This window comes from Abramis brama, assembly GCF_963993115.1.
Source record: "Abramis brama genome assembly, chromosome: 5".
In the NCBI taxonomy this organism is placed as follows: Eukaryota; Metazoa; Chordata; class Actinopteri; order Cypriniformes; family Leuciscidae; genus Abramis; species Abramis brama.
In genome coordinates, this window is record NC_139967.1 from 42,963,502 (window position 1) to 42,988,147 (window position 24,646).

At 38.7% G+C, this 24,646-nt stretch overlaps 3 protein-coding genes across 5 annotated transcripts; 2 read left to right on the forward strand and 1 right to left on the reverse strand.

Moving 5' to 3' along the window:
• Positions 1-13: 13 nt before the first annotated feature.
• Positions 14-6,124, forward strand: rsph4a (radial spoke head component 4A). The gene is made up of 7 exons (XM_084114199.1): positions 14-271; positions 1,612-1,840; positions 2,456-2,764; positions 3,584-4,027; positions 4,886-5,018; positions 5,108-5,231; positions 5,342-6,124. The coding sequence occupies exons 1-7, from the start codon at positions 171-173 to the stop codon at positions 5,568-5,570; spliced, it is 1,569 nt and encodes a 522-aa protein (XP_083970325.1). The 5' UTR covers positions 14-170; the 3' UTR covers positions 5,571-6,124.
• Positions 6,103-14,043, reverse strand: napaa (N-ethylmaleimide-sensitive factor attachment protein, alpha a). Its single transcript, XM_084114200.1, has 11 exons — positions 13,811-14,043; positions 12,935-13,014; positions 12,045-12,161; positions 11,880-11,926; positions 11,489-11,566; positions 10,964-11,019; positions 10,731-10,815; positions 10,546-10,650; positions 10,382-10,450; positions 9,048-9,098; positions 6,103-8,598 (listed from the first exon to the last, which is right to left on the reverse strand). The coding sequence occupies exons 1-11, from the start codon at positions 13,906-13,908 to the stop codon at positions 8,497-8,499; spliced, it is 888 nt and encodes a 295-aa protein (XP_083970326.1). The 5' UTR covers positions 13,909-14,043; the 3' UTR covers positions 6,103-8,496.
• On the forward strand, positions 13,066-19,556 carry zbed4l2 (zinc finger BED-type containing 4-like 2). 3 transcript variants are annotated; one of them, XM_084114196.1, is made up of 2 exons: positions 13,066-13,381; positions 16,105-19,556. In XM_084114196.1, exons 1-2 carry the CDS (start codon positions 13,123-13,125, stop codon positions 18,774-18,776), a joined length of 2,931 nt encoding a protein of 976 aa, XP_083970322.1. In that variant the 5' UTR covers positions 13,066-13,122; the 3' UTR covers positions 18,777-19,556. The 3 variants fall into 3 exon arrangements, with proteins under 3 accessions (XP_083970322.1, XP_083970323.1, XP_083970324.1); XM_084114197.1 differs by lacking the exon at positions 13,066-13,381 and adding an exon at positions 14,255-14,493; XM_084114198.1 differs by lacking the exon at positions 13,066-13,381 and adding an exon at positions 15,317-15,383.
• Positions 19,557-24,646: the final 5,090 nt, after the last annotated feature.

Below are 24,646 nucleotides of genomic sequence, written 5' to 3' on the forward strand. Positions count from 1 at the left end.
ACACAGCAATGCCATGGCAACGGAATTGCTCTGCGGAAATGCGCTGATGTTTGTGTGCATGGAGATTTGCCTTAAATATAAGTGAATATCCGTGAAATACGGATTGAAAAAAAAAAAGGTATATACTGTTTGTTTTTAATTAGTCGGCGACAGTTTTAAGTTTTACTAAAATGGAGATGACAGAGGAAGCGTTGAACAATGAGCGACTGCAGGCGGCAGCTCGTTTTAAGGCTTTCATGATGAAGAACAGCACTAAAACAAACCTCAATCTGTAAGTAACTGTTATATCACATGAACGTTAGCTTTATTCAGTATTTCGCCTTTTTTAAGTTATTACAATTATTTATTCATTACAAAGCATCGTTATTTAACAGACGCTAAACCGAGAACTGTATTTGGAAGACAACGAACATTGTTCATTTCCACTGTTATTGCCAATATATCTATAGCGCTATATAAAAAATGATAACCGTATTTGATCTAGTGGGGCATACTGTCACAACGTGGACACGTTGTTTAACACTTATTTGAGAAGTCCTGGTGTTCTTCGACAACGAAAAATGCTGCCTATCACTGCCAACATTTATTCATGTGGTTTGAGCCTTTATTAGCCCTACCTACCTATAAGTTACCTATAATGAAAATATAGTTTTGGTAGCACTGTCTGATAGGTTTGCATTATTTGCCAGAACACTTGTCTGAACTTACATTTATGTTAGCAGAACATATTTATTTAATTGAGCGGTCATTGTAACTTAGTTACAAAAATGCGGATATTGCTTTTGTTTGGTGAACAGAAACTTAAAGGGTTAAGTTAACCCAAGAATGAAAATTCTGTCATTAATTACTCACCCCCATGTCGTTCCAAACCTGAACACTGTCGTTCATCTTCGGAACACAAATGAAGATCTTTTTAATGAAATCTGAGAGCTCTCTGTTCCTCCATTGACAGCTACACAACTACCACCTTGATGCTTCAAAATGGAAATAAAGAGATCGTAAAATGAATCCATATGAATTGAGTGGATTAGTCCAAATTTTCTGAAGAGACTCGATCGCTTTATATGATGAACAGATTTAATTTATTCATATTCAAACATTGATCAGAGAACATAAATAGAAGCTCAACCGAACCTGCTTGACGCTCGAGAACAAACCTCATTGGTTCTTGCAGAAGCTCAAACGTGATGCGTAACACGAGAATGAACCTCATTGGTTCTCATGCTTGAGCTTCCATTTACCACAACTGATTTGTGAGTTGATGAATGTTTATATGTGAATAAAAGCCTAAATTCAATCTGTTCATAATATAAAGCGATTGTGTCTCTTCAGAAATTTTGGACTAAACCGCTTGATTCATATGGGTTAGTTTTACGATCTGTTTATGAACTTTTTGAAGCATAAAAATGGTAGTTGCATGGCTGTCAATGGAGGGACAGAAAGCTCTTAGATTTCATCAAAAAGATCTTTATTTGTGTTCTGAAGATGAACAAAAGTCTTGGAGGTTTGAAACAACATGAGGGTGAGTAATTATGGACAGAATTTTCATTTTTGGGTGAACTATCCCTTTAAGTTTACAAAATATGTTCTAAATTGAACCTCTTTGTCCAGCTATGACCACCTTGTACGACTGTTAACCAAAGTTATGGATGAGCGTCCAGAGAATGCAGTCGATGTGATCGAGGACATGAGTCGCGAGCTGAAAGGAAGTATCCTGCAGGAGAAGCAGGACACCTTGCGTGACAGTCCATCCTCATCCTCAGCTCTGTTGCTGGCTGAGCAGCAGAAGACACTCTTCAAACGTGCGGCAGGCGGGGAAGGTGATCACGAGGAAGAGCTGGTAAGTTTCTCTCCTGAGGGTCCATATAATGCTTTTTAAACCGTTAAAACCTAACCTTTTTTGTTAAATGCTTTGCTTGAAAAGTGAACTTGTGCTGTCTATTTAATCAATGCAATTAGATTAGGTAAGTAGTTATCTAATGCAATCACATTCAGACATTGTGGAGTGTGATTTAAAGGGATAGTTCACCCAAAATTTTTAATTCTGTCATTACTCACCCTCATGTCGTTTCTAACCCATAAGACTTTCGTTCATCTTCAGAACACAAATGAAGATCTTTTTGATGAAATCTGAGAGATTTCTGTCCCTCCGTTGACAGCTACGCGTGACTACCACTTAGATGCTTTAAAAAGTTCATAAAAGTTCATTTGTTCTCATGCGTCAGGCAGGTTCGGTTGAGCTTCTGTTCAGTTTGCTGATCAATGTTTATATATCCCTTTAAAGGGATAGTTCACCCAATAAATTTTATTCTGTCATCATTCTGTATTCACCCTCATGTTGTTTCAAACCCATAAGACTTTGGTTAATCTTCAAAACACCATTTGTGGTGGGTCCTATGAGCAGTTCAATGCAGTACAACAGTTTCTGTAATACATTCTTCCATCTCGTTTTCAGGTGGATTCTCCTCTACCGAATGTCGCAGAACTGGCTTTCTTCTTTGAGCAAGCTGGTGTGGGTCTGGGGAAAGAGGAGATGCAGAGAATCTTTCTGGCTTTGAAACAACTGGTGGACACACAGTGTCTCCAGCGCTGTCGATTCTGGGGCAAGATCCTCGGCACACAGAGCAGCTACCTGGTGGCTGAGGGGGAATTCAGAGAGGGTGAAGGAGAGGAGGAGCAGGAGAGCACAGAACCATCAAATGAGGATGAGGAGAGAGAGGAAGAGTCACAGGAGGACAAGGATGAAGCAGAGCTTGTAGAAGCAGTAAGTCACAAAACGGCAACTGAAGTAAATGAAACTGCTCTAAATACAGTAAATATCGTACAGTCACATTTGTGAAATTTTGTAGGTAAAAAATGTCCATTGTTGACCAATAGAAAGCTGCTTGGTTTGAAAGTGACTTCTGTGTGAGCTTTATACATCGCTACACTGTTGACAACAGAAAATAATGGAAGCTTGTTTCCGCCACGGAATAAAAAACGTAATTGCGACTTTTTTTTTTCTTGCAATTGCGAGTTTACAGTATATTTCGCAGTTCAGATTTTATAACTTTATAATTTTTATAACTTTTGACGCTTCAAAAAATTAATGAAGAGATTGTAAAACTAATCCATATGAATTGAGCGGTTTAGTCCAAATTTTCTGAAGAGACTCGATCGCATTATATAATGAACAGATTGAATTTAGGCTTTTATTCAAATTTAAACATTGATCAGCGAACATAAACAGAAGCTCAGCCGAACCTGCTTGACGTGTGAGAACAAACCTCATTGGTTCTTTCAGAAGCTCAAACGTGCTGCGTGACACGAGAACAAACCTCATTGGTTCTCGCAGAAGCTCAAACATGCTGCGTAACACGAGAACAAACCTCATTGGTTCTTGCACATCAAGCGAACATGCTTGAGCTTCTATTTACGTTGATGTGTGCGTTGATGAATGTTTACATGGGAATAAAAGCCTAAATTCAATCTGTTCATCATATAAAGCGATTGTGTCTCTTCAGAAAATTCTTAAGACTCCAGGTAAAGACAAGGCTAGAAATGTACATTCAACTTGACAAAAATGATTGAACTCTATTTGCAGGCTGATCCACTCCCTAAATCAACTTACATGCCACCTCCGCCAGTGCCAAAGGAAGAAAATCACACTGGCGTCAATAAATTCACTTATTTTGTGTGTCAAGAGCCCGGCATGCCGTGGGTCAGACTGCCGGTGGTCACCCCCGCTCAGATCACAGCAGCGCGGCAGATCCGCAGGCTCTTCTCAGGCAGGCTTGATGCTCCGGTTCTAAGTTTCCCTCCCTTTCCTGGCAATGAGGCCAACTACCTGCGTGCCCAGATCGCACGGATCTCAGCCGCCACGCACATCAGCCCTGTGGGATTCTACCAGTTTGGGGAGGATGAAGGAGAGGATGAAGGACTGCGAGACACCTTTGAGGAGAATCCTAACTTTGAGGGCAATCATATAAACGAGATGGCTGAGTCTCTGAATCTATGGGTCCATCATGTACAGCACATACTTACACAGGTAAGAAACAGACGGCCTGTTGGGAATTCATCCGCCCTGAAATGTCCATTGAAGTGGATATTGAGTACGTTTTTGGTAACACTTTGTTTCTGCAGTGTCCCTTTTACATGTTATACATTAACATAATAATATCATAATAATATGGTCCAAATGGTTTGGAAAAATAGAGAAAATTACCAGATTTGCCAAATTTGAAAGAATAAAATAAAATATAAACTTTCATGAGCCCTCAAACAACTCAATAAAATAACTACACTGTAAATTCATGGTCACTCCTAATTCAGTAGTCATTTTTTTATGAAAATATACAGTAACATGAACAGTATTTACATTAAATTCATTCACTCTTCATGAAATCCCTGACGGACTCGTTAATAGAGAGATCAGATCTCTGTGTGGATCATATTGTCTGATGTCCGACTTCTTGTGCAAATATCTTTATACAAATATCTCACTGTATAGTCCACAAAAAAAAAATGAAAATTCTGTTATTATTTACGCACCCTTATATTGTTCCAAACCTGAATGCGTTTCTTTCTTCTGTGGAACACCAATAAATATATTTTTAAGAACGTTGAAAACCAAACTGTTTCCGCTTCCACTGACATCCATTTTTCTCCATAAAATGGAAGTAAAAGGGAACCGAAACTTTCTTAAAAATATCCTCTTTAATTTTCCACAGAAGAAACAAAGTCATACAGGTTTTGGAACAACATGAGGGGGAGTAAATAATAACAGAATTTTTATTTTTGGGTTGACTGCCCAGTAAATGGCAAAATGAATGCTTGGAAATGTTTTTATGGTGAAAAATCAAACATAGCTAAGACATTTGCACATTACTGTACATGTGAATGTTAGGGCCGCTGTGTGTGGGTAAACATAACTCAGAAGTCAGCGGACGATGTTGACGAAGATGCCGAGGAGGAAGAACCTGATGAGCCGGAGCCTGAGATTGGGCCTCCTCTTCTGACGCCTCTGTCTGAGGATGCAAGTCAGTCACACTGCATCACATTTACATACAGTACACCTCCAGCACAGTTCAAATGATCAGCTCTAATGCAGAAAACGCTCTGTCCACAGAGATTCATGACACCCCACCCTGGAGCTCCATGATCTCCTCTTACCTCATTCCTCAGTTTTCCATCGCTGTGCTGCGCTCCAACCTCTGGCCTGGAGCTTATGCTTATGCTTGTGAAAGTGGCAAGTAAGAACCTTACTTTTTAAAACTAAATACCTACTAACAGCCCATCTAACCATCTCTTTTAATCTGATGCCTTTTCTGCTGAGTTAAAGCATTTTTCTGCTCCCTCTCAGGAATTTTGGAAACATATACATTGGTTGGGGGTTGAAATATATCGGAGAGGCCTACACCCCAGTAGTGCTTCCACCGTCCCAGAGCGAATACCCCAGCGGACCCGAAATCACTGAGGCCCAGGACCCCAGTGTGGAGGAAGAGCAGGCTTTTCAAGCAGCCCTGGAGGAGGAGACGGCGGCCCTGGAGGAGACAGAGGATCTGGAGGATGATGAGGATGATGATGATTAAAATGGAGGTGTGACTCTGCAATGGACAAAATAAACCTGGAGTTTGGTCAATGTTTAACCCTTTGCGTACGATCACATTCACATCACCCTGTGTGATTAGAACGTACAGACTATATAAATTGACGTGTTTTATTCATATCAGATACACATTGTGTAGGTTTTAGGTAACTATAGAATTTACTCTATTCTTCTCCCACTTTACCGACCACTTACTTTCAAGTATTTCGGGAAAAGTGGATGAATTGACGTGTTGTAAATCCGACAGATACGATTCTCTGAATTGCGGCGCTAACATGGCAACGCCCATTGCGCGTTATAGATCAGCTAACATGATCATTATAAAGGTTTATAATAATGTGATACATTCTAAAATAATGGTTGCCTTAAATCACACTGGGTGGTCAGCTAGAATATTTTAAACTTAGGTGTGAAAGGGTAATTAAGGTCAGATACTGTGTGCAATTCATTAAGGAATCTAAACAGTGCCTTTGTATGTTTGTCCACATCGATGAAATATTAAGACTTTACAAAACTTGAGGGAATCATATAATTTATTTGCTTTTAAAATCAGTTTAACATAACAGCTTTGATGAATACACGCATGCTTCGACTGTTGTAACACCTCGCTCCAAACACTGTACTTTGTGTTACACTTCATTTTTTTGTTACATTAAGCTTATTCAGCCATGCTTTTTTTCTTCATGCTTAAGTTCCTGTATTGGTACGCAATTAGTCGTAAGCATCTATGTGTATGCAGATAAAATTGTCATCCAAAAAGCACACAACTCTTATCAACTTTATAAATAAGACGCCTATCATTTCTAGTGTCTTTTAGGTAACAAACAATATGATCCTATTTTCTGAGTACTCTAACATCAATAAACTAAACTTGGCATGATATTAGCTTAAAAAAAAACTATGACAATTTCATGGCAAGCTGGTTCCTCAGGTCCAATTGTTTTTCTGTTTTTTTTTTTTACAATCGTTAGACCATATTTCTCAATACTTAGGTCACTTTTTCAAAACTTTTCACACAGTTCTCCTAACCAACTTTCAGCTTGTCACAGCAGTTAATTTCACATTCAAAACACACTAAAACTACCAAAAAACACTTTATCCATGTCTCAAATCAAGTCATTCTTCCATAACATTAGTACACAAACACACTTTGTCACCCATAAAACAACCTAAAAAACACTAGCAACAGGTAGCATTACAGTTTTCTTTTGTAAAATTTCTTTACAAAACAAGAATGACATCTCTCTACTGTTTCAATTCACTGCATGGTCCATGTTTACATTACAAAATTATTCCTAAATGGTCCCTTTTGTACAGATGGTGAAATTGAAAAACCAAGGGCTGGTTCACACAGAATGCGGTTTTCCATTACACTGCGCTACTTTTTCTATGTAAACGCGCTGGATAGAAGTGTTTAACTGTTGTGTTCACGTCATTTGCGGCGTTCAAGTTAAAATAAGTTTAACTTTTAAAGCGCAAGTTTTTTCTAGAGTCTTTTTGCTCCACTGACCTCACGTTTTGAACAGCAAAACACATTCTGTGTGAATATCCCCTAAACACCTATGTTGGTGTTCAGCTCTATCAAATTGTTTTGATAGCATTTCATTTTTTAGATTCAGAATATATTTCAATGTGGTATTACTGTAAAAAATGCAGCTAATTGCCATCTTATTTATTTTTGTGTTTTTGTTTTTAGCTTAAGTTTAACAGTTTGAAAGAGTATGCAAATGTGCAACCTGAGTTTTGGCGGAGGTTGTGTCTAAGTGAGAAACGACTTATCATTTGAAAGTAGCCAAAGCAATGAGCAATAATCCACAGTTTAGCCCAAATAGACTGCCTATGTGCTCACTGCGTGAAGAGTTCTGAAAACGTGACCCAAGTACTGAAAAATGTGTCCTGATGGTTGTAAAAAAACCTATTTAATTCACAATACATCATAAAGAAATTGCACAGTTAAGTCAACCAGTACACCTTCAGACAGAGGACTAATACAACCTCACATCCTCCAAAATACTGCAATAAACATCATGCAGATTCATTCTTCTGTGTGTAGGTACAAAAAAACAGAAAAAAACATCTAGGTTGTTCTTCCAAACCTGTATGAATTCCTTTCTTCTGCTGAACACAAAGAAGATATTTTGAAGAATACGGGTAACCAGACATCGACTTCCCGTAGTATGGAGGGGAAAAAAATACTGGAAGTCAATGGGGTCCAACTGGCTGGTTACCCGTATTCTTCAAAATATCTTCTTTTGTGTTCAGCAGAAAAAAGAAATTCATTCAGGGTTGGAACAACTTGAGGGAGAGTAAATGATGACAATTTTCATTCTCAGATGAACTATCACACAAGCATGTCCTCCATAGAGGAAAACAAGAAAATGGCAATTAGTGTTGTTTCAGCTGATTCTAGCTGATCATAGTTACAGTATTTTGCACAATTTATAAATACTTAATTATAATAATTATCACTGATAATAATAATTATAATCACTAATAAATTCTACTAAGTATTGTTGACACATACAGAGCCTTGCGACTGGATCAATAAATAAAATAATAAAGTTAATTTACAACCATTAATAAAAGAACGATAAATAAAACAACTACCGAAGCTGCACACGCATGAATGAAAATGTTAACACATAAATAATCACATTTCTAATGAGTTACATTTACCACAAGGGGAAGTTGTGGTCAAAGCTTGTAACATAAATCCTATCCAGTATCATTCTAGAAGACTTCGAAGTGCTCTAGGGGATAAAAGTTATATTTCCTTTAAGACTGTAGGATTTGGGAGAAAAAGGCTCAAGACAAAATGTACGTGACCTTAATTTACACATAAAGAGACTGTGAGAAAGAGAGAGGAAGGACAGGAGAACGGGTGGTGTGCTTGGATTCAAGACTTCACATTAGCGAAGGTCATTCTCATCGTCCTGAATGGTCTTCTTGATTCTTAGTAACATAGTGGTCTGCCACTGATCAAGCCTGGAGATGGATTCAAATTCCCTTACCTAATGAAAAATAATAATAATAATAATAGCAGAATATTGCATTCAGTAAAGGCCCGTTCACGAGGACTATAACTATAAGATGTAGTTCTAAAAACCGTTCTAAATACAAAAGAATAGCAGAGTCCACACCACAAGTATAACGATAATGGCAGAGAGGAACGATATATCATTGGAATCACTTACAGAACGATTTTTTTCCAGCTGATGAACGATAAAAACATTGACAATGTCAATCAGAATCCATTCCGCTTTAAAGAGCTCGAGCATTTAAAGTGACAGACGCACAAAACTGCAGCACACTTACAGAATAAACAGAATGATATGGTCCGCTGGTGTGGATGCTAATATAGTTATCGTTTTTGTCGTGAACGGGCCTTAATTCATTAATGAATGACCACTGGTAAAATGTGTGCAGTGAATTATGTAACAAATATACAAAGAGAACTTACTGCATCAACGTATGCATCAATATTCTGCTCTTCATATGCATCAAGAAGTTTCTGTTTAATGTGAAATGCAGAAACATTGTGATTATTTTGTATAAAGCGTCACAAAATGTTCAAATACTTCCATTCAAAAGTTTGAAATTGGCACGTTTTTATTTTGAAGAAGAAATACTTTACTAATACTTTTATTCAGCAAGGATGCATTAAATGATTTTCTGTTTTCAACATTGATAATAATAAGAAATGTTTCTTGAGCAGCAAATCAGCATATTAGAATGATTTCTGAAGGATCATTGGAGTGATGATGCTGAAAATTCAGCTTTGCATCACAGGAATAAATTACATTTTAAAATATATTAAAATAGAAAACAGTTATTTTAATTTGTAATAATATTTCACAAAGATTTCGCTTTATTTGTAATCAAAGCAATGTAGTCTTGGTGAGCAGAAGAGACTTCTTTTAAAAACATTTTAAAAACTCAACCCCAAACTTTTGAACGGTAGTGTTTAGATATAAAAATATACAAAACAATTAATAGAGACAATGGAAACCTAATAGATAAAGAAAAGGATTTGGGCAAAGCTTCCACCTTCAATCTCAACTGATGTTGACTCAGAATCTGAGGCCCTGTTTACACCTGATTAAGATGCGTTTGGTCGATCAGATCACAAGTGGACGACACTAAATACAGGTGTAAACGGGGTCTAAAATGTTTTGAGCTTGTCCACTTTCAACCACTTCCAGAGGTAGTCGAAAACACATTAGACCGGAATGATTTCGTAGTGTAAACGCTCATGTGATCGAATGTGTTCAAACAGCAACAAAAGACCGTCTACTCTCCGCCTACTGACCTAATGTGTAAAGATTATGGGAAGTGCGTTATACAGACTGGATTTAAACTCTGTCGGCTGGAGACCCAAGTTTGGTTTGAAGATGAAAAACGTAACAAGCACAATGTTCTCTCAGCATTCCTGATTTCTAACACACACTCTCGGCTGGTCTTACGACTGTCAGAGCAGAAATGAAAGCTGATGCTCTCCGTATGTTTTTCCGTCGTCTCTGTGCGTGTTCATATGTAAATTGTCCAAGCTTATTTTTTCCATTAGATTGAAAGATCTGAAAAAACCCTACATTTTCCTGCCCATAGATCCTCCCCTCAGAGAAATCAGGACAGAAGTGGTTGAAAGTGGATTAAATTGAAACACCAGGTGTAAACGGGAATGTGTCTCCCTCGTCTAAAACGCATCTTAATACCAGGTGTAAACAGGGCCTGAGATCACAGCTGAAGTCTATGGAAGAAACTAAGCAATTCAACTTGTTGGAAGAAAAGACTCACCTTAAGAAGTCTGCACTCTCTAGCATCTGAGAAAGCTGGAAACAGTTCTTCATACTTCTGTACAGCCAGCTATTGGAGAGAACACGCATTAAATAATGATAAAGCAGAGAGTTGCATTGTAAATATCATTCTTCTTCAGACTGTGAGCAGGTAAAATCAATCACCTTGCAGTTGAGCATGTCCACACAGAAGTGACACAACGCTGCTTTGAAGAAATGGTCTTTAGCACCATACTTCAACAGGGTAGTGTCCATGGAGTAAATCCCAATCTGAACAGACACAACATGCCACTCAACATGAAGGGTGAAGAAAACAAATTAACAGGTTTTCGACAGATCATCACACAGACCTGCTCAAATATTTCAATGGCTTTCGGGTACTGCTCCATCTGAGCCGCATAGGTCGCCACTTTCACAAGACACTTGTTAGCTGCACTACAGAGAGAGAGTACAAGTTAGTATGATAACATTAAATGCAATCATTTAATTGCAACACAACTTCTTTGCTCAGACCTAATTTGTTCTACAACATTTCTGATAAATGTGAAACATATAAAAGCATGTAAAGACTATAGTATAGTACCTGGTGGATGACTCCCCTTTGAAATAATCGGCTGCCTGTTCATAATGAACAATGGCCTGTACACATAAATAAGTATTTTGGGACCAAATAATAACAAATGAATGAACACTACTTTTCTTTCATAAGGGGCTCTCTGTAATGTGATAGGCTCAGTCAGTATGGATCATCTGATGCATTAGCAAATACACTATCATTCCACAGTTGACATTTTTAGAATAACTATTTATTATTTTAATATATATTTGCCATCCTGTGATGGCAAAGCTGAATTTTAAGCATCATTACTCCAGACTTCAGTGTCTCACAGTCTTTCAGAAATTATTCAATGTTGATTTGCAGCTCAAGAAACATTTTTTTATTAATAATGTTGAGAAAAGTTGCTCTGCTTCAAGTTTTAAAAAAAACAGCATTAAAACCCACAAATTATAGTGTATTTTTATGCTTTTGACATACTGTCCATATTCATCTGAACCACTTACTGATAAATGTGCACCTTTCCATAAAAAAAGATCACTTCCAACTTACTTTGTCTATGTCCAATAACTCAGATTCATAGATTTCTGCAATAGATATGTGGTGTTTTGCTGCGATGTTGAAACGCCCCTGTGGACACACATGAGAATTTCAGAGTATAAGTGTATCACTATAAACAAAACAAAAACAAGCACCCATATTACATATACAATGTTGAATTGAGGTGGAACAATTCATATGGATTATACGATCTCTTTATGAACTTTTAAAGCGTCAAAGTGGTAGTTGTGTAGCTGTCAATGAAGGGACATAAAGCTCTCAGATTTCACCAAAATATCTTCATTGTGTTCCGAAGATGAACAAAAGTGGTTTGAAACAACATGAGGGTGAGTAAATGATAACAGAACTTTCATTTTTGGGTGAATAATATAATTTTTCTCACCATATCTGTGTAGATGTCAATGGCCTGACAGAAACAGTTTACTGCCTCTGTGTAGAGAAGTTGTAGGAGAGCCATAATACAAATTAAACTCCTTTTGAAATAGCAACACTACATACTGAGATATTTTTATTGTTCAGTCTTTAAAAGTAACAATGAGAGCTGTACCTTGAGGATCAGACTTTTTGAATGCATTTCCAGCATCAAGAAAGTTAACGGCTGCGTCGTGCTTGCTTTCCACCTGCAAATGGAGTTGTGCTGCTTTGCAGAAGGCATCTCCAGCAGCTTAAATAGAGAAGAAAGAAAATGAACAATAGAACTGCCATGTGCTTATTTAACACCTTAAATGGATGGTTCAGCCAAAAATTCATTAGTTCATTAATTACTCGCTCTCATGTCCTTCCAAACCCGTAAGACTTTCGTTCATCCTCGGAACACAAATGAAGATATTTTTAATGAAATCTGAGAGATTTCTGTCCCTCCATTGACAGCTACACAACTACCACTTAACGCTTCAAAAAGTTCATAGAAATTGTAAAACTAATCCATATGAATTGAGTGGTTTCTGAATGATGAACAGATTTAATTTAGGGTTAGATTTAATTTAAACGTGGATCAGTGAACATAAACAGAAGCTCAAACGTGCTGCGTAACACGAGAATTAATCTCATTGGTTCTCGCACCTGGTTCAGTTTACCACAACTGATGTGAGTTGATCAATGTTTAAATGAGAATGAAAACCTAAATTCAATCTGTTCATCATATAAAGCGATCGTGTCTCTTCAGAAAATTAGGACTAATCCGCTCAATTCATATGAGTTAGTTTTACGATCTCGTTATGATCTTTTTGAAGCGTTAAAGTGGTAGTTGCGTAGCTGTCAACGGAGGGACAGACGTCTCTCAGATTTCATCAAAAAAGATCTTAATTTGTGTTCCGAAGATAAACGAAAGTCTTATGGGTTTGGAACGACATGTGTGTGAGTAATTAATGACAGAATGTACATTTTGTGTGAACTATCCCTTTAATACAGTGGTGCAAAGGTTGCTGTGTATCGTACCACTCCAGTTCTTAGCCATCTTGAACATGTTGGCAGCTCTCACGTACAAGTCACAGGCCTCCTCGACCTTGGAGGAACTCCTACAGTACAATGAACAAAAGCGAGAGGGGAGATTCACTCAAACCATTAGGCGGCGCTATTAACATCTGTCGTCCCCTGCACTCATACAACGTGTTTTCAGACCTGATATGGCCAACATGAAGCAAGAGGACCCAGAAATCAGTGTGAAAACACAGGCCCGATATTGCTCAATAGCCTGGAAGTACTACATTAAAAATGAGAGCAATGCCACTGTTTACTGCAGGCTGTGTAAGACGGACTTTAAGTTCTCCTCAAATACAGCTAACATGATAAAACACCTCAGAGTGAAACATCGACTGAACATCCCCGCAGTCGCCAGCGGCGGAGAGAGACTGTGCGCGGAAGGGCCAGGCGAAGGCAGCATGGGTGAGTTTCAGAAAAGTATTAAACCAGGGCAAAACGAGCAACATCACTTAGTGTGCATTGGGTTTGAGTAGAGTATGAATGAAAGCGACAAGGAAACGCTTCATTCCGTGCGCACAACTCTATTTATTATGACGCTTTATTATGCGTGCAGTGCGATGCTACTTGGCTAGCTGACCGAATCACTTTTGTGCAAAATCTGCGGATAACTAGAGTAGATTTATGACAGCTTAATGCGAACAACGTTATATTACAAATAATGCAATTTCAAAAGCATTGCGTTTTAATCTAAATTAACAACAATGATCGATATCAATATTGTTTGTTGCAAACGGATACTAATTAATACAAATCACTTCAGTTAGATTTTAAGAAGGATTTGCACTTTCAATATTGCAGAGATGCAAAAAAATAAAAATAAACATTATTTACCCGAAAAACGTTCCTAACAGCGAATGCGACGTTTTCATTTTCTTGTCTGCCTCAGCCATAATGGCCAAGGCTTCCTTTTCTTTTCCAGAATAATCCATTTGGTCAGATTAGGTTTGAACTGGACTGTATGGAATGATAGCCAAGCTATATCTCATTCACGTCGCCTAGAATGAAGTTATTTGTTTTATTGACACATCATGCGCAAATCGGAAGTAAATTCAACTTTAGGGACTGTCGCTAAATAGTTGTTTTCAAAATAACAGTCGACAGTGCTGTGGTATTAACACTTTACTTTTTTGTACATATACGTTATTAATTAATTTCAACAATTAAACGTAAGCTACACGAATAGTGTCGCGTAGTTATGTTATATAAACCTGAATGATGGACATTGTTCGCTTTTCTTGGCTGCGAACAACTTACCCTTGTACCCTAACGGGTATCGTGCTAAACACATCCAGTGTGTAGTAGGTCGCAAACGCGCGGAGGTTGTGCGGGGATTCTGAGATTTTAAAAATATATATATTACTAATAACATATTATTTATTTTCAGATAGGAAAATAAGGTGTACAAGTTATTGTCGCTGAATCGTGCACTGTTTAATGGAGGGAACACAGGCAGGAAGTGGATGAAACCATAATGGCCCTTTACACGCCCGGAAGAACATCCAGTGACGCTTGATGTAAATAATAGCGGAATTGTTTCATTAGTATCATGTTGCATGGTTATTGTTCTCTGCCTAAATGCTCTTGTGACGAGCAATGTGTGCTGTGACTGATGTGGAGTCATTATCATAATACATGCCTTATAATTCATTCTAAATGTTTCCGCGAAAAACAAAAATGTTTTTGAATTAATTTTAAGTAGAGACGGCAGTGTTTTGCTGTGTGACATGCTATAATCATCTACAGTTATTTCTCAACATTTTTCTGTTATAATTATTATATAAACAGTTTTATGAAATACATTATTGACTAGAGTGACTACTACATGGATTATATACTTTAAGGACTTTTTAATGTGAAGTCAGTGAGTCTAAGGAAATATATATATACCTAAAACTACTTTCTCTTATACAAATATACGTCCTTTTATAGTTTTTCACAGTGCTGCAGTTTGGTTATGCAACAGTAAAATGTTCTACAACCAGCCACATCTGTTATTAAAAAATAATTAAACCAAGATGTGAAGGGTAGTAGGGCTGCACAATATATCGAAATGATCGCAAATGTATATATCGCGAAATGCATATTGCAACAGCTTGCAATAACTGAGATCATGAACAAAATACAAAGAGAAAATCACTCACTGCTCTTGGCTGAATAACTTTTGTAGCTTTAATAAGAATCAGTGTATTTAATTAATACATTGATAACTAAGCAGTATTTATTTTTTACATTTGATTATTCAGTTTCTGTTGTTAAATAAACCTAATGTAGGCTTTCCTCAAACCCTAAACCCCGTGGTTTACACTGATGTTAAAATAATACTTCTTATGTTTCAGTAAAACACTGCTGTTCACTTTCAGAAGCTGTAGGGATGTTTTCTTGTCACAAAAAGAATGTGAAACACGTATGTATGTTTTTTAATATATTTTGAAGATAATTTAAGTTTACTTTACACACTTTTTAAGCATTATCGCATTTTTCTTTAATATCGTGCAGCCCTAATGGGTAGTGTAGAATTAAAAACAAACTGCAACACGAAAGCTATATTGTAGATGCAAAAACCTCTTAATTTTATATAACCAAATGCAAATATTTTGTTCTGGAAACAGTGTAGAATAGGTTTTAAGCAGCCACACACATTTTTACAGTGAATATAAAATCAGACTAAACTGCAATGTTTGTATAATGATTTAGCTAGCTAGAAACTCTCTTTAATGGCCGCACAAGACTCTCTCTTTCTCACACACACACATGGTTACAAGAACTGATTCATGCACAGTGATTTGGTGAGCTGAGACACTATGACAAAAGATTTTAAAAAGCTGTATGCAAGTAATGTCATAGCATTAAGCAAAGGCTCTGAAATGAAACAAATACACAGTGCAGATTCTTTAGTTTTACGTGAATTTTGTTGACCCAGAAAACATCACATAATAACATTGACTTACCATTTCTATGGAAAACAACATGTATTGTTACAAAATCCTCGACATCACATTAAGGATTCAGGATTAAAATTTACCATAGTTTTTTTTAGTGTCAATTTCAAGTGCAATTGTGCTAAGTTCCTGTGTTATCCTGTTTTACTCGTTTTAAATGTATTTTTGTTTTTTCCTTCACCACAGACATGGATCTCCCACCACAAAGGCATCCTGAAATCCTCAGCGGTCAAAATCTACGAAGGAGAATGCAGCGTTTTTTGCCATTTTCGGATCGTCGCACGTCGAAAGTGTGGAACCACTACACTCAGCTAAGTCTGCATCGTGTCGAGTGCAACCATTGTAAGAGACAGCTTTCCTTTCACAACAGCACTACTTCCATGAGAGAACACTTGGGACGCAAACACAGCATTCGGGAAGGAGCGGTACCCCCTCACAACACAGCAGGCATCCCCACCCCTGCAGCATTACATTCTCACATTCAGACCGCTTTACAAGCTAACAGATACAACACCGCAGGCAATGCTGCGTTTCAACCAGCGCTACCTGTTGCTATTAAAGAGGAGCAGGTAGAAGTACTGACAGCTGAGATGGGAGAGACCAAACCTGCTCGGACCACATACGCCCCTGACTGTGCGGCCGCAAGCGGTACTTCTAATTCAAATGCCATTGTGCACCAAGATACAGATGAGGGCTGCCTAATGTATAATTTTCCTGCGGGGGAGATGAGCAGCACTGCTGGAGGCAGTAACATCCGTAACGGCACAAAAGCCTGCAGCAACAAGCGGGCTGAGGTTTTGACCGATCTTATCTTGGAGATGGTCTTCAGAGACCTTCAGCCATTGTCTGTGGTGGAAGAGAGGGGGTTCAAGCTCTTACTGAGTTGCCTAGAGCCTAACTACCCCGTGCCGTCTCCATCTCTGCTTGGCAGTTTACTTTGGCATCGTTACCACATCCTCAAGCAATGCCTTCAGCAGCATCTTCAGACAAGTCTAGGTTCTCACTGTCTGACCCTCTGCACCGAATACTGGCGTTCCGTAGATGGATGTGGGGTTGGAGGGGACGGTCAGTACTACCTTACAGTCAGTGCGCATTTTGTCGACCCTCAGTGGCGCCTGGCACGCTGCGTGCTCGAGACCCGACCGATAGCAGAATTCAAAGGAAACCCATCAGAGAGAGGGCAAGTGAGCTTTACAGACACCCTGAAAGGAGTCCTCACCGAGTTCCAGCTTCCAGAGGACTTTGTTTTCTGTGTTGTGCACGACACCCCAAGTGGATCCGAGTCTGGCGGGCAGGAGAATATGACCATCGATCCGGAATATCAGCAAGAATTTGCTGGACCCAGCCATCCCCCCCCCAGCAATCTTCCGGAGGGATGGTCACCTCTGCTTTGTGCAGGACAGGCCCTGAAACTATGTGTCCAGGAGGGACTGTGCGTGGAGACTGTGAGGCAAGCTCTGGCAGATGCTCGCACCATCGTCCTACACTTCCAGCATGATGCGAGCGCTTCGACAGCACTGAGCCAGAAAGCAGAGGCCGTTAATAAAGAGTCTGTAACCCTGGTCTTGAACGACCCAGGGCGCTGGACCACGGCCATTGAGATGTGTGAGAGTCTTCTGGAGCTCAAGTGGGTGATAAGCTCCGTCTTAGAGGAGCAAAAAGTTGCAACAAATCTGGCAGATCACCAGTGGCGCCTTATACATGAACTGGTCCCTGTGCTCAAAACGGTTCGCATTGCGGCATCGTTTTTGAGTGAGGACATCAATGGACCCATTTCAGCCCTGATGCCGTGCCTCCAAGGAGTGTCCAGGCTCCTGGGACAGAAAATTGTGGAGTGCACCTGTCCAGTGGTGAGGGGAGTTATGGAGAGAATTCGCGCTGGTATGGACAAACGCTGGAGTCTGAGTGATGAAGATGCTCTTCTGGACTGCCATGCCGTTCTGTCTTCATTTCTGGACCCACGTTTTAAAGAGTTGCGGTTTCTCAGCCCACATGCCCGTAGCAAGCTTCATGACAAGGTGAAAGAGCTGCTATCTGTTCAGGCTTTCACAAGGGGCAAAGGAGAGAGAAGACAAAGCGTGCAAATGGAAGAGCCTGTGGATGAACGGGAAGAACCTGTAGATTTTGTATTGGATGATCCTTTGACACTGCCTGTAATGACTTCTTTGGATTCTCCTGAATCGTGCGGCTCAGCGGAGGAAGGTGACAGCGTTGAGCTGCAGCCGAGCGAGCCCTTCGCTGCCCTATCATCTCCAGAACAGGTCAATGAAAATGCACTTGAGGTTGTTAAATCACCTTTCAAGAACACCAATGAACGTAAAAGACGTTCTAGTGGGACCAGTTTGACCTCGCCGCTGAGGGGAGATTTACAGCACACGCCTCGAACACGAATAAGTCCTCTCCCACAGAGCATGTACGATATTCTTCTGGGCGAGGACCCTACTGAGCGAATGCCCGAAATTCACCAGCAGCTGGAGAATTACATAGCAGAGCCGCTCTGCAGACGCAGCCTCTCGCCTCTGCAATGGTGGCGCAACAAGGAGCATCGCTTTCCTGCGGTGGCCATACTGGCACGAAAATACCTGTCCATACCAGCAACTGCTGTGTCCGCCGATCGGACCTTTGCCCCCAGGGAGTCTCCGGTGACCCAAAGAAGGGCCACATTGGGGTCTAAACACCTTGATCATATTTTATTTCTCCATCAGAACACTGATTACGTAGATCAGCTGAAAGGTGGAACCTCTGTACGTGAAATTGACCAGTGGAACAATGTCAGTGGAAACCAAAGCAGAGAAAGTCTTTACCAGACTCTAGTGTCTTATGAAAGTAAGGTTCGTGTGCCCGAGGAAGAGTCATGATCACTGTTTATTTGTTGGTTACATTTGTGAACAGTTCCGTCACATCCCACAATAAGCTCCTTTAATCACATGGTTATCCGATGACTTTCATCATCATTGGGTTCTAGACTCAAGGATTACCGTTAGAGATGAACAGTTATACTGCTATGTAAATGAGTTTTGAAATAACACATTCCTTGTACAAGGGATTTGTGACATTATCGTTTAATATCGTCTTTGGTCTCTAAGAGGTCTGAAGGTTTGTGTAGTTAATGTCTTGTGACTAATATAGATACTGTTTTACTAAATCTGTTTTACTACATTCTTAACTTGTCTCTAATGAACTACGCAATATGAGCACGAGCAATCAAGCTGCTGTTCTGATTATTAGCAGGGCTGCGCTTTGGCCATAGGTCATCACAGTCATGCAGATATCAGGCTTTTTTTACTGAACCGTTCACATACTTTGTTTAGGAACACTGCAAATCAAATTTGGTTAATTCCAGGCCAGGAAGTAATTGTTGTATTTGTTTAAATGTGATTTGTTATTACAAATTCTGCATATACTGTTACTTCAATATTATTGTCACTTTACACAGTGTTGCAACTTGCAAGCATTACTTACATGCATTGTCAAAATCATGCATGCATTTCAACATGATCACTTCCTCCTTTGTATTATGGGGGATTGAGTATGTACATGCAAATGAGGTATTAGTAATTTTTTCATACTTGCAACTTTAGAGTTGACAGTGTATTCTATCGGTAGCATGATCAGATTAAAGTGTTGTATGAAATATTCTGTAGTCTGGAAATTGCAGATGGAAAAGGCTGTGTTTTCATTTCTTGTTTATTTTAACAAGTTTAACATTACTATAGTAAAACGTGTTCAATTAGAACAGCACATAAAGGAGAACTCGGACAACCAAACACCTTATAGTAATATTATAAACAGTAAATGTGTTATACATTGACATCATCAGCTGTTTTTAGTGACATATGATAGTAAAAATGCAATTTAATAACCTTATTATAGGTCACATGGATTGAAAATAATATCAAATGTGAAAGGGGAAAATCAGTTGACTTGTAAAGCTTCGTAGATTTGTAATGAATTGGTAGGATTTTACAGTTTTGTTGCACATTACTATCATTTAAATACACCACTATTTTACTGCAAAAAAGTGAAAGGAATATGAAATGATATATAAATCCGAACTAAGAAAAAAATATTGATCCCAAACGTAAAACCGTCACAAACAGTTGAACATGGAAAAATTAAACCTTTTTTTTGTATGAAACCCTGTCATACTACAGTAACTAGTCTGGAACATTTTATTAACTTCAAATATTAACTTTTGTGCATTGTGCACTTCTCTAAATTTTAACAGAACAAATAAACAGTTGTAAATTCACTTCAAGTTGGTTACTCTTTTGATGAGAACAATTACAATTATGCCTAATTTCAGGGTCCATATTAATCTCTGGACAGTGAGTCGTATATTTACTGTAGTCTAAAACACACTTCACACAGGATTCTTCTGTAACACTGGACGGACTTCAGTTAACTTTGGGCTTCAGCTCTGAAATGTGTACCCATTGTCATCTGGAGTTTGTATCTATCCTGATTGAGAGGGATCTGTGGCTCTTCACATCTCTGTTGGATTTAAAAGGTAAAGTGAATATTAATGTAACATTTTTAAGTTTTCAAATTTTTATTCATTGAATGCAAATGTGGGTAAAACTGTCCTTTTATTGGTCAGAGATTCTTCTGCGTTATCCATATATGGATTGACAAGCTTTGCCAGCTTATTGTGGCTTTATCTTTAGCTGTCATGAAACACGCAAACATTTATACAAATGTAGCTATCGTTACTACCCTTAACTGATAGATATATTATTTGTTTATAATGCAGTTAGAGCAGGAATCAAGGCTTCATCGGGACAAATGCACAGCGAAGAGCAATTATACATTTAAGACGAATATTTTTTTATACTACGGGGTGTTGAATGCTTGAATCTGATTGGTTGACGAATGTTCTAAAGTAACTGCAATTATTTTCAGGAAAACGCACGGCTAAAGTAGTTCCAGGCGGGTCTTGACAGCATTACAGTTCCATATCACTTTGCTTCAAAAGATTTCAGTTTTTAGATGCGTAAGAAATTAGTCCAACACACAAGAGTGTTTTAAGGACAAAACCTGCCAAATGTCTTGAAATACATCATCTGAACAATGTTTTGAGTTGTGGTAACCGTAGTATATGCAGAATAATTGACTCCGGGCCGTTGAATTATTGAAAAATACTGTGCACCCGAGGTGTAACGGTGCATTACCACCTCTGGTGTGCATTATTCCTAATAATTCAACGGTCCGTCATCAGTTATTCCTTGCATAACACATTTCTTGTTAAGAATTATGATACCGCTTGGTTTATTGGGTCGGATTGCTTTGTCGCCTCAACCGAACCGCTCCAGAGTTTGTTCTCAATCCGATCGAGACCACCTCGTTCAGGCGATGTCAGGGCGGTTGTTTTGGTGCTGATCCGAGTGGGATTGGTCAATTCATATATGCCTAAACGAACCGAACTAAGGGTGAAAAAGCACCAGGTTCCAAAACAGATGCTCCATAAGAGCCAGGTGTGAAAATGCCCTAAGAGTGACAGGATAGGGTCATATATGTATTATATTTAGCTTAACATCACAAAATTAAACATTGAAGGCATGTAACTCATGAGTGTGCTGTAGGATGTAGTGTCTCTAACCTGGCACACACCTTGCCCTCAGCAGCTGTTGTCTTCTGTCAAGCGTTTCCGTCTGTCTGCTCATGTTGGTGCACTTGGAACCAATTGAACACCTTCTAGAAAATAGTAGTAATGAGGGCAATAGTAAATGAAGACAATTTCCACTCTCATCTATTTAGATAATGTATATGCAGATGTAATAACTAATAATGTGTTCATGTACTGAAATGAAACATACAGCATTCTCTCCACATCCATCCTTTTTATTGACGGCTCGACCACGTTGCTTTAACTTTTTCAGCTTCTTCATGTTATAGTAATACTCTACACACTGAGCTATTGATTTTGTCTGCAACTTAAAAAAACAAACATCAATTTAGTATTTAGAGACATTTATTAAAGGGTTAGTTCACCCAAAAATGAAAATTCTATCATCATTTACTCACCCTCAAGTTTTCCAAACCTATATGAATTTCTTTCTTCTGCTGAACACAAAAGTTTTTTTTTTAAAAGTCGGTAACCAAACAGTTTATGGACGCCAATGATGGAATACCATGGAAGTCAATGAGACCCATTAACTGTTTAATTACTGACATTCTTCAAAATATCTTCCTTTTTTGTTCAGCAGAAGAAAGAAATTCATATAGGTTTGGAAAACTTGAGGGTGAGTAAATGATGACAGAATTTTAGTTTTGGGGTGAACTATCCCTTTAAGGCAATAGAGAGCAGCGGGGATGATGTATTTTTCTTAATCAGGGTTGATTTTTCAGGGTGAAGTTAGCATCACCCTGGTTCTCTCAACAAAAAGCCAATGGGATTTTTCCATTATCTTTTGGATTACTGCAGAAAATAAGCCCTGTGACCAACAAAAGTTTGATTCTTGCAAGTTTTGTTCATCAAGATAATCTTCACCAATGAGCATATGAATTTTGAAGCCTAAATACAAGAGTGTGAATATAAACACAGGGTAGTAAAAGCAGTTGAGTAGTAGATGACTTTTCCTGTTCGGCATGATGTTAAATCCCTCCGACAACCTTTATAATCCCATTTAGCCACTCGTTTGCAACAGTCTTTTAAGACGGGTAAAAAAATAAATAAATCACAAGTGGGGTTTGACTAATGTATTTTATGTCGTAGAATAAAATGTGAAAATGTCTTGCTTGTGTGAACCATAGCCATTTAAAGTGCCCCTATTATGCTTTTTTGGATATTACCTTTCATGTATTGTGTAATATACAGTAACTGTTTGTGAATGTAAAAGGTCAGCAAAGTGTTAAAGATCAAAGTGCACGACAAATAAAGTTCCAATCTCACTTCCTGTTACATACCTACGTAACTAACAAATTTGCACAATGCCAGCCTATGGTCTTCATTGGCTGCCTGCAAACAAAGTCTCCTTTGACCCTCAAACACTAGTTGTAGCTGACTTGCACTGGAATTTATACGTAAAAAAACAACAACATCATTACTGTTCGTATCACTGTGTATCAATCGCTGAGGAAGCCTCTGGAGCTGAAATTCAGAAATGGTAATGGTTGTTTCGTTTCCCACACGTGCTATAGCGGTAGACCAATCACAACAGACTGGGCCATCTGACCAATCAGAGCAGAGTAGACTCAGGGAAAGGAGAGTTTAGAGAAACGGAAATTATCAAACAAACTACTTTCAGATTCTGAGAAATGATGTGCAATCTATATTGTGAGAAAATGTAAATATTATTTTGACCTTAGATGCATATCAACCTATTGTAGGAGAACTCCAAAACAAAATTAGGAGCACAATAGGGGCACTGACTTTGGAATGATTGAACTGGACGTTCAAAAATGCTTGTTTCCGGATTTTATGGCTCACCACTCAAAAGGGATTTAAACAAACCCCAAGTATCATTATGCTACTCGTCCATCATCATTTGTATTACGGATATGAATGATGCATCAAATTTGAGGAAAGGTGTGCTATTACTTTTATAACCTATTAAACTTGTGATTTCCTGACAGTATGCAGTAAAACAGGACAGACTTAGGCTATATCTAGAGACCAGAATATCACAGAGATACGGGGTGGGGTCTTGCACTAATTCAGGAATGACTTCTTTTCTGAACTCGAAATTTCATACCACATTATGAATCTGTTGAAAGTCCTTGTCATGGTCAACCAGAGCTTTCTTGAACACTTTCATCTCTTGAGCAGTCCACTGGTCTGACCCTGCCAATTAAAATGAGCGACATCAAGTTTATGAAGGACTTGAGTTTTATGTATTTCATGGGAGTCCAGTTCTGCTCCTGGAGAACCATTTCCCTACAGAGTTTAACTACAACACGCCTGCCTGGAAGTTTCTGGCAATCCTGATGACCTTGATTAGTTGTTTCAGGTGTGTTTAATTAGGGTTGGAGTGAAACTCTGCTAGAAGGTGTCCCTGCAGGAACTGGACTGGACACCCATGATGTATTTGTGTATTAAGAGCTTGTACCTGTGTAGTGGTAATCATTCAGAGGATGCCAGGAGGTCCGATAATCTCCTCTCATTAGCAGTAAATCCAGTGCTGCCTGAAAGTTGAATAACGTATTAAACATCTGTAAATAAAACTCTCAGTGTGATGAATAAGCTCACCATTATGTTTCCTTGGACATCATGAAGGCAGTGGAGAGCGAGTTCGATGTTGGTGCCTCCTCCTGGTAGCACACTCGAGCAACACATGTCTATAAGCTCTGTGACTGAAGCACAAAAAGGATGCGTGATCAGTTTTAACCTTTTGCACATGCTAAAAGAAAAAAACAACCACATTTTCCAAGGTTCAATTATAATTTTGGAAAAACATGGTTACATGTTGGGCCTCATTTACTAAATTATTACTACATCTGATCTTACAATCATTTCTCAAATGTGCGTACGTGTGATTCCGAGAACGAACGTATGCACAAAAAAATGTGTATGCCTCTCTTCCAGAAGTGATAGGCTATTTATAAATTGCAAACGATCTTGAAATTGTGCGCAGCTGAATGGTTTCAGATCTCCGCTTTGTAAACGCCTAATATCATTAACATATAAAAGAGCACCAGTCAGCATCCAAATCATTTACTTGAGAATTGCGAGCAACCAGAATTGCATACATTTCCAAATCACTCTTTGCCACGATGAAAACGTCAAAAA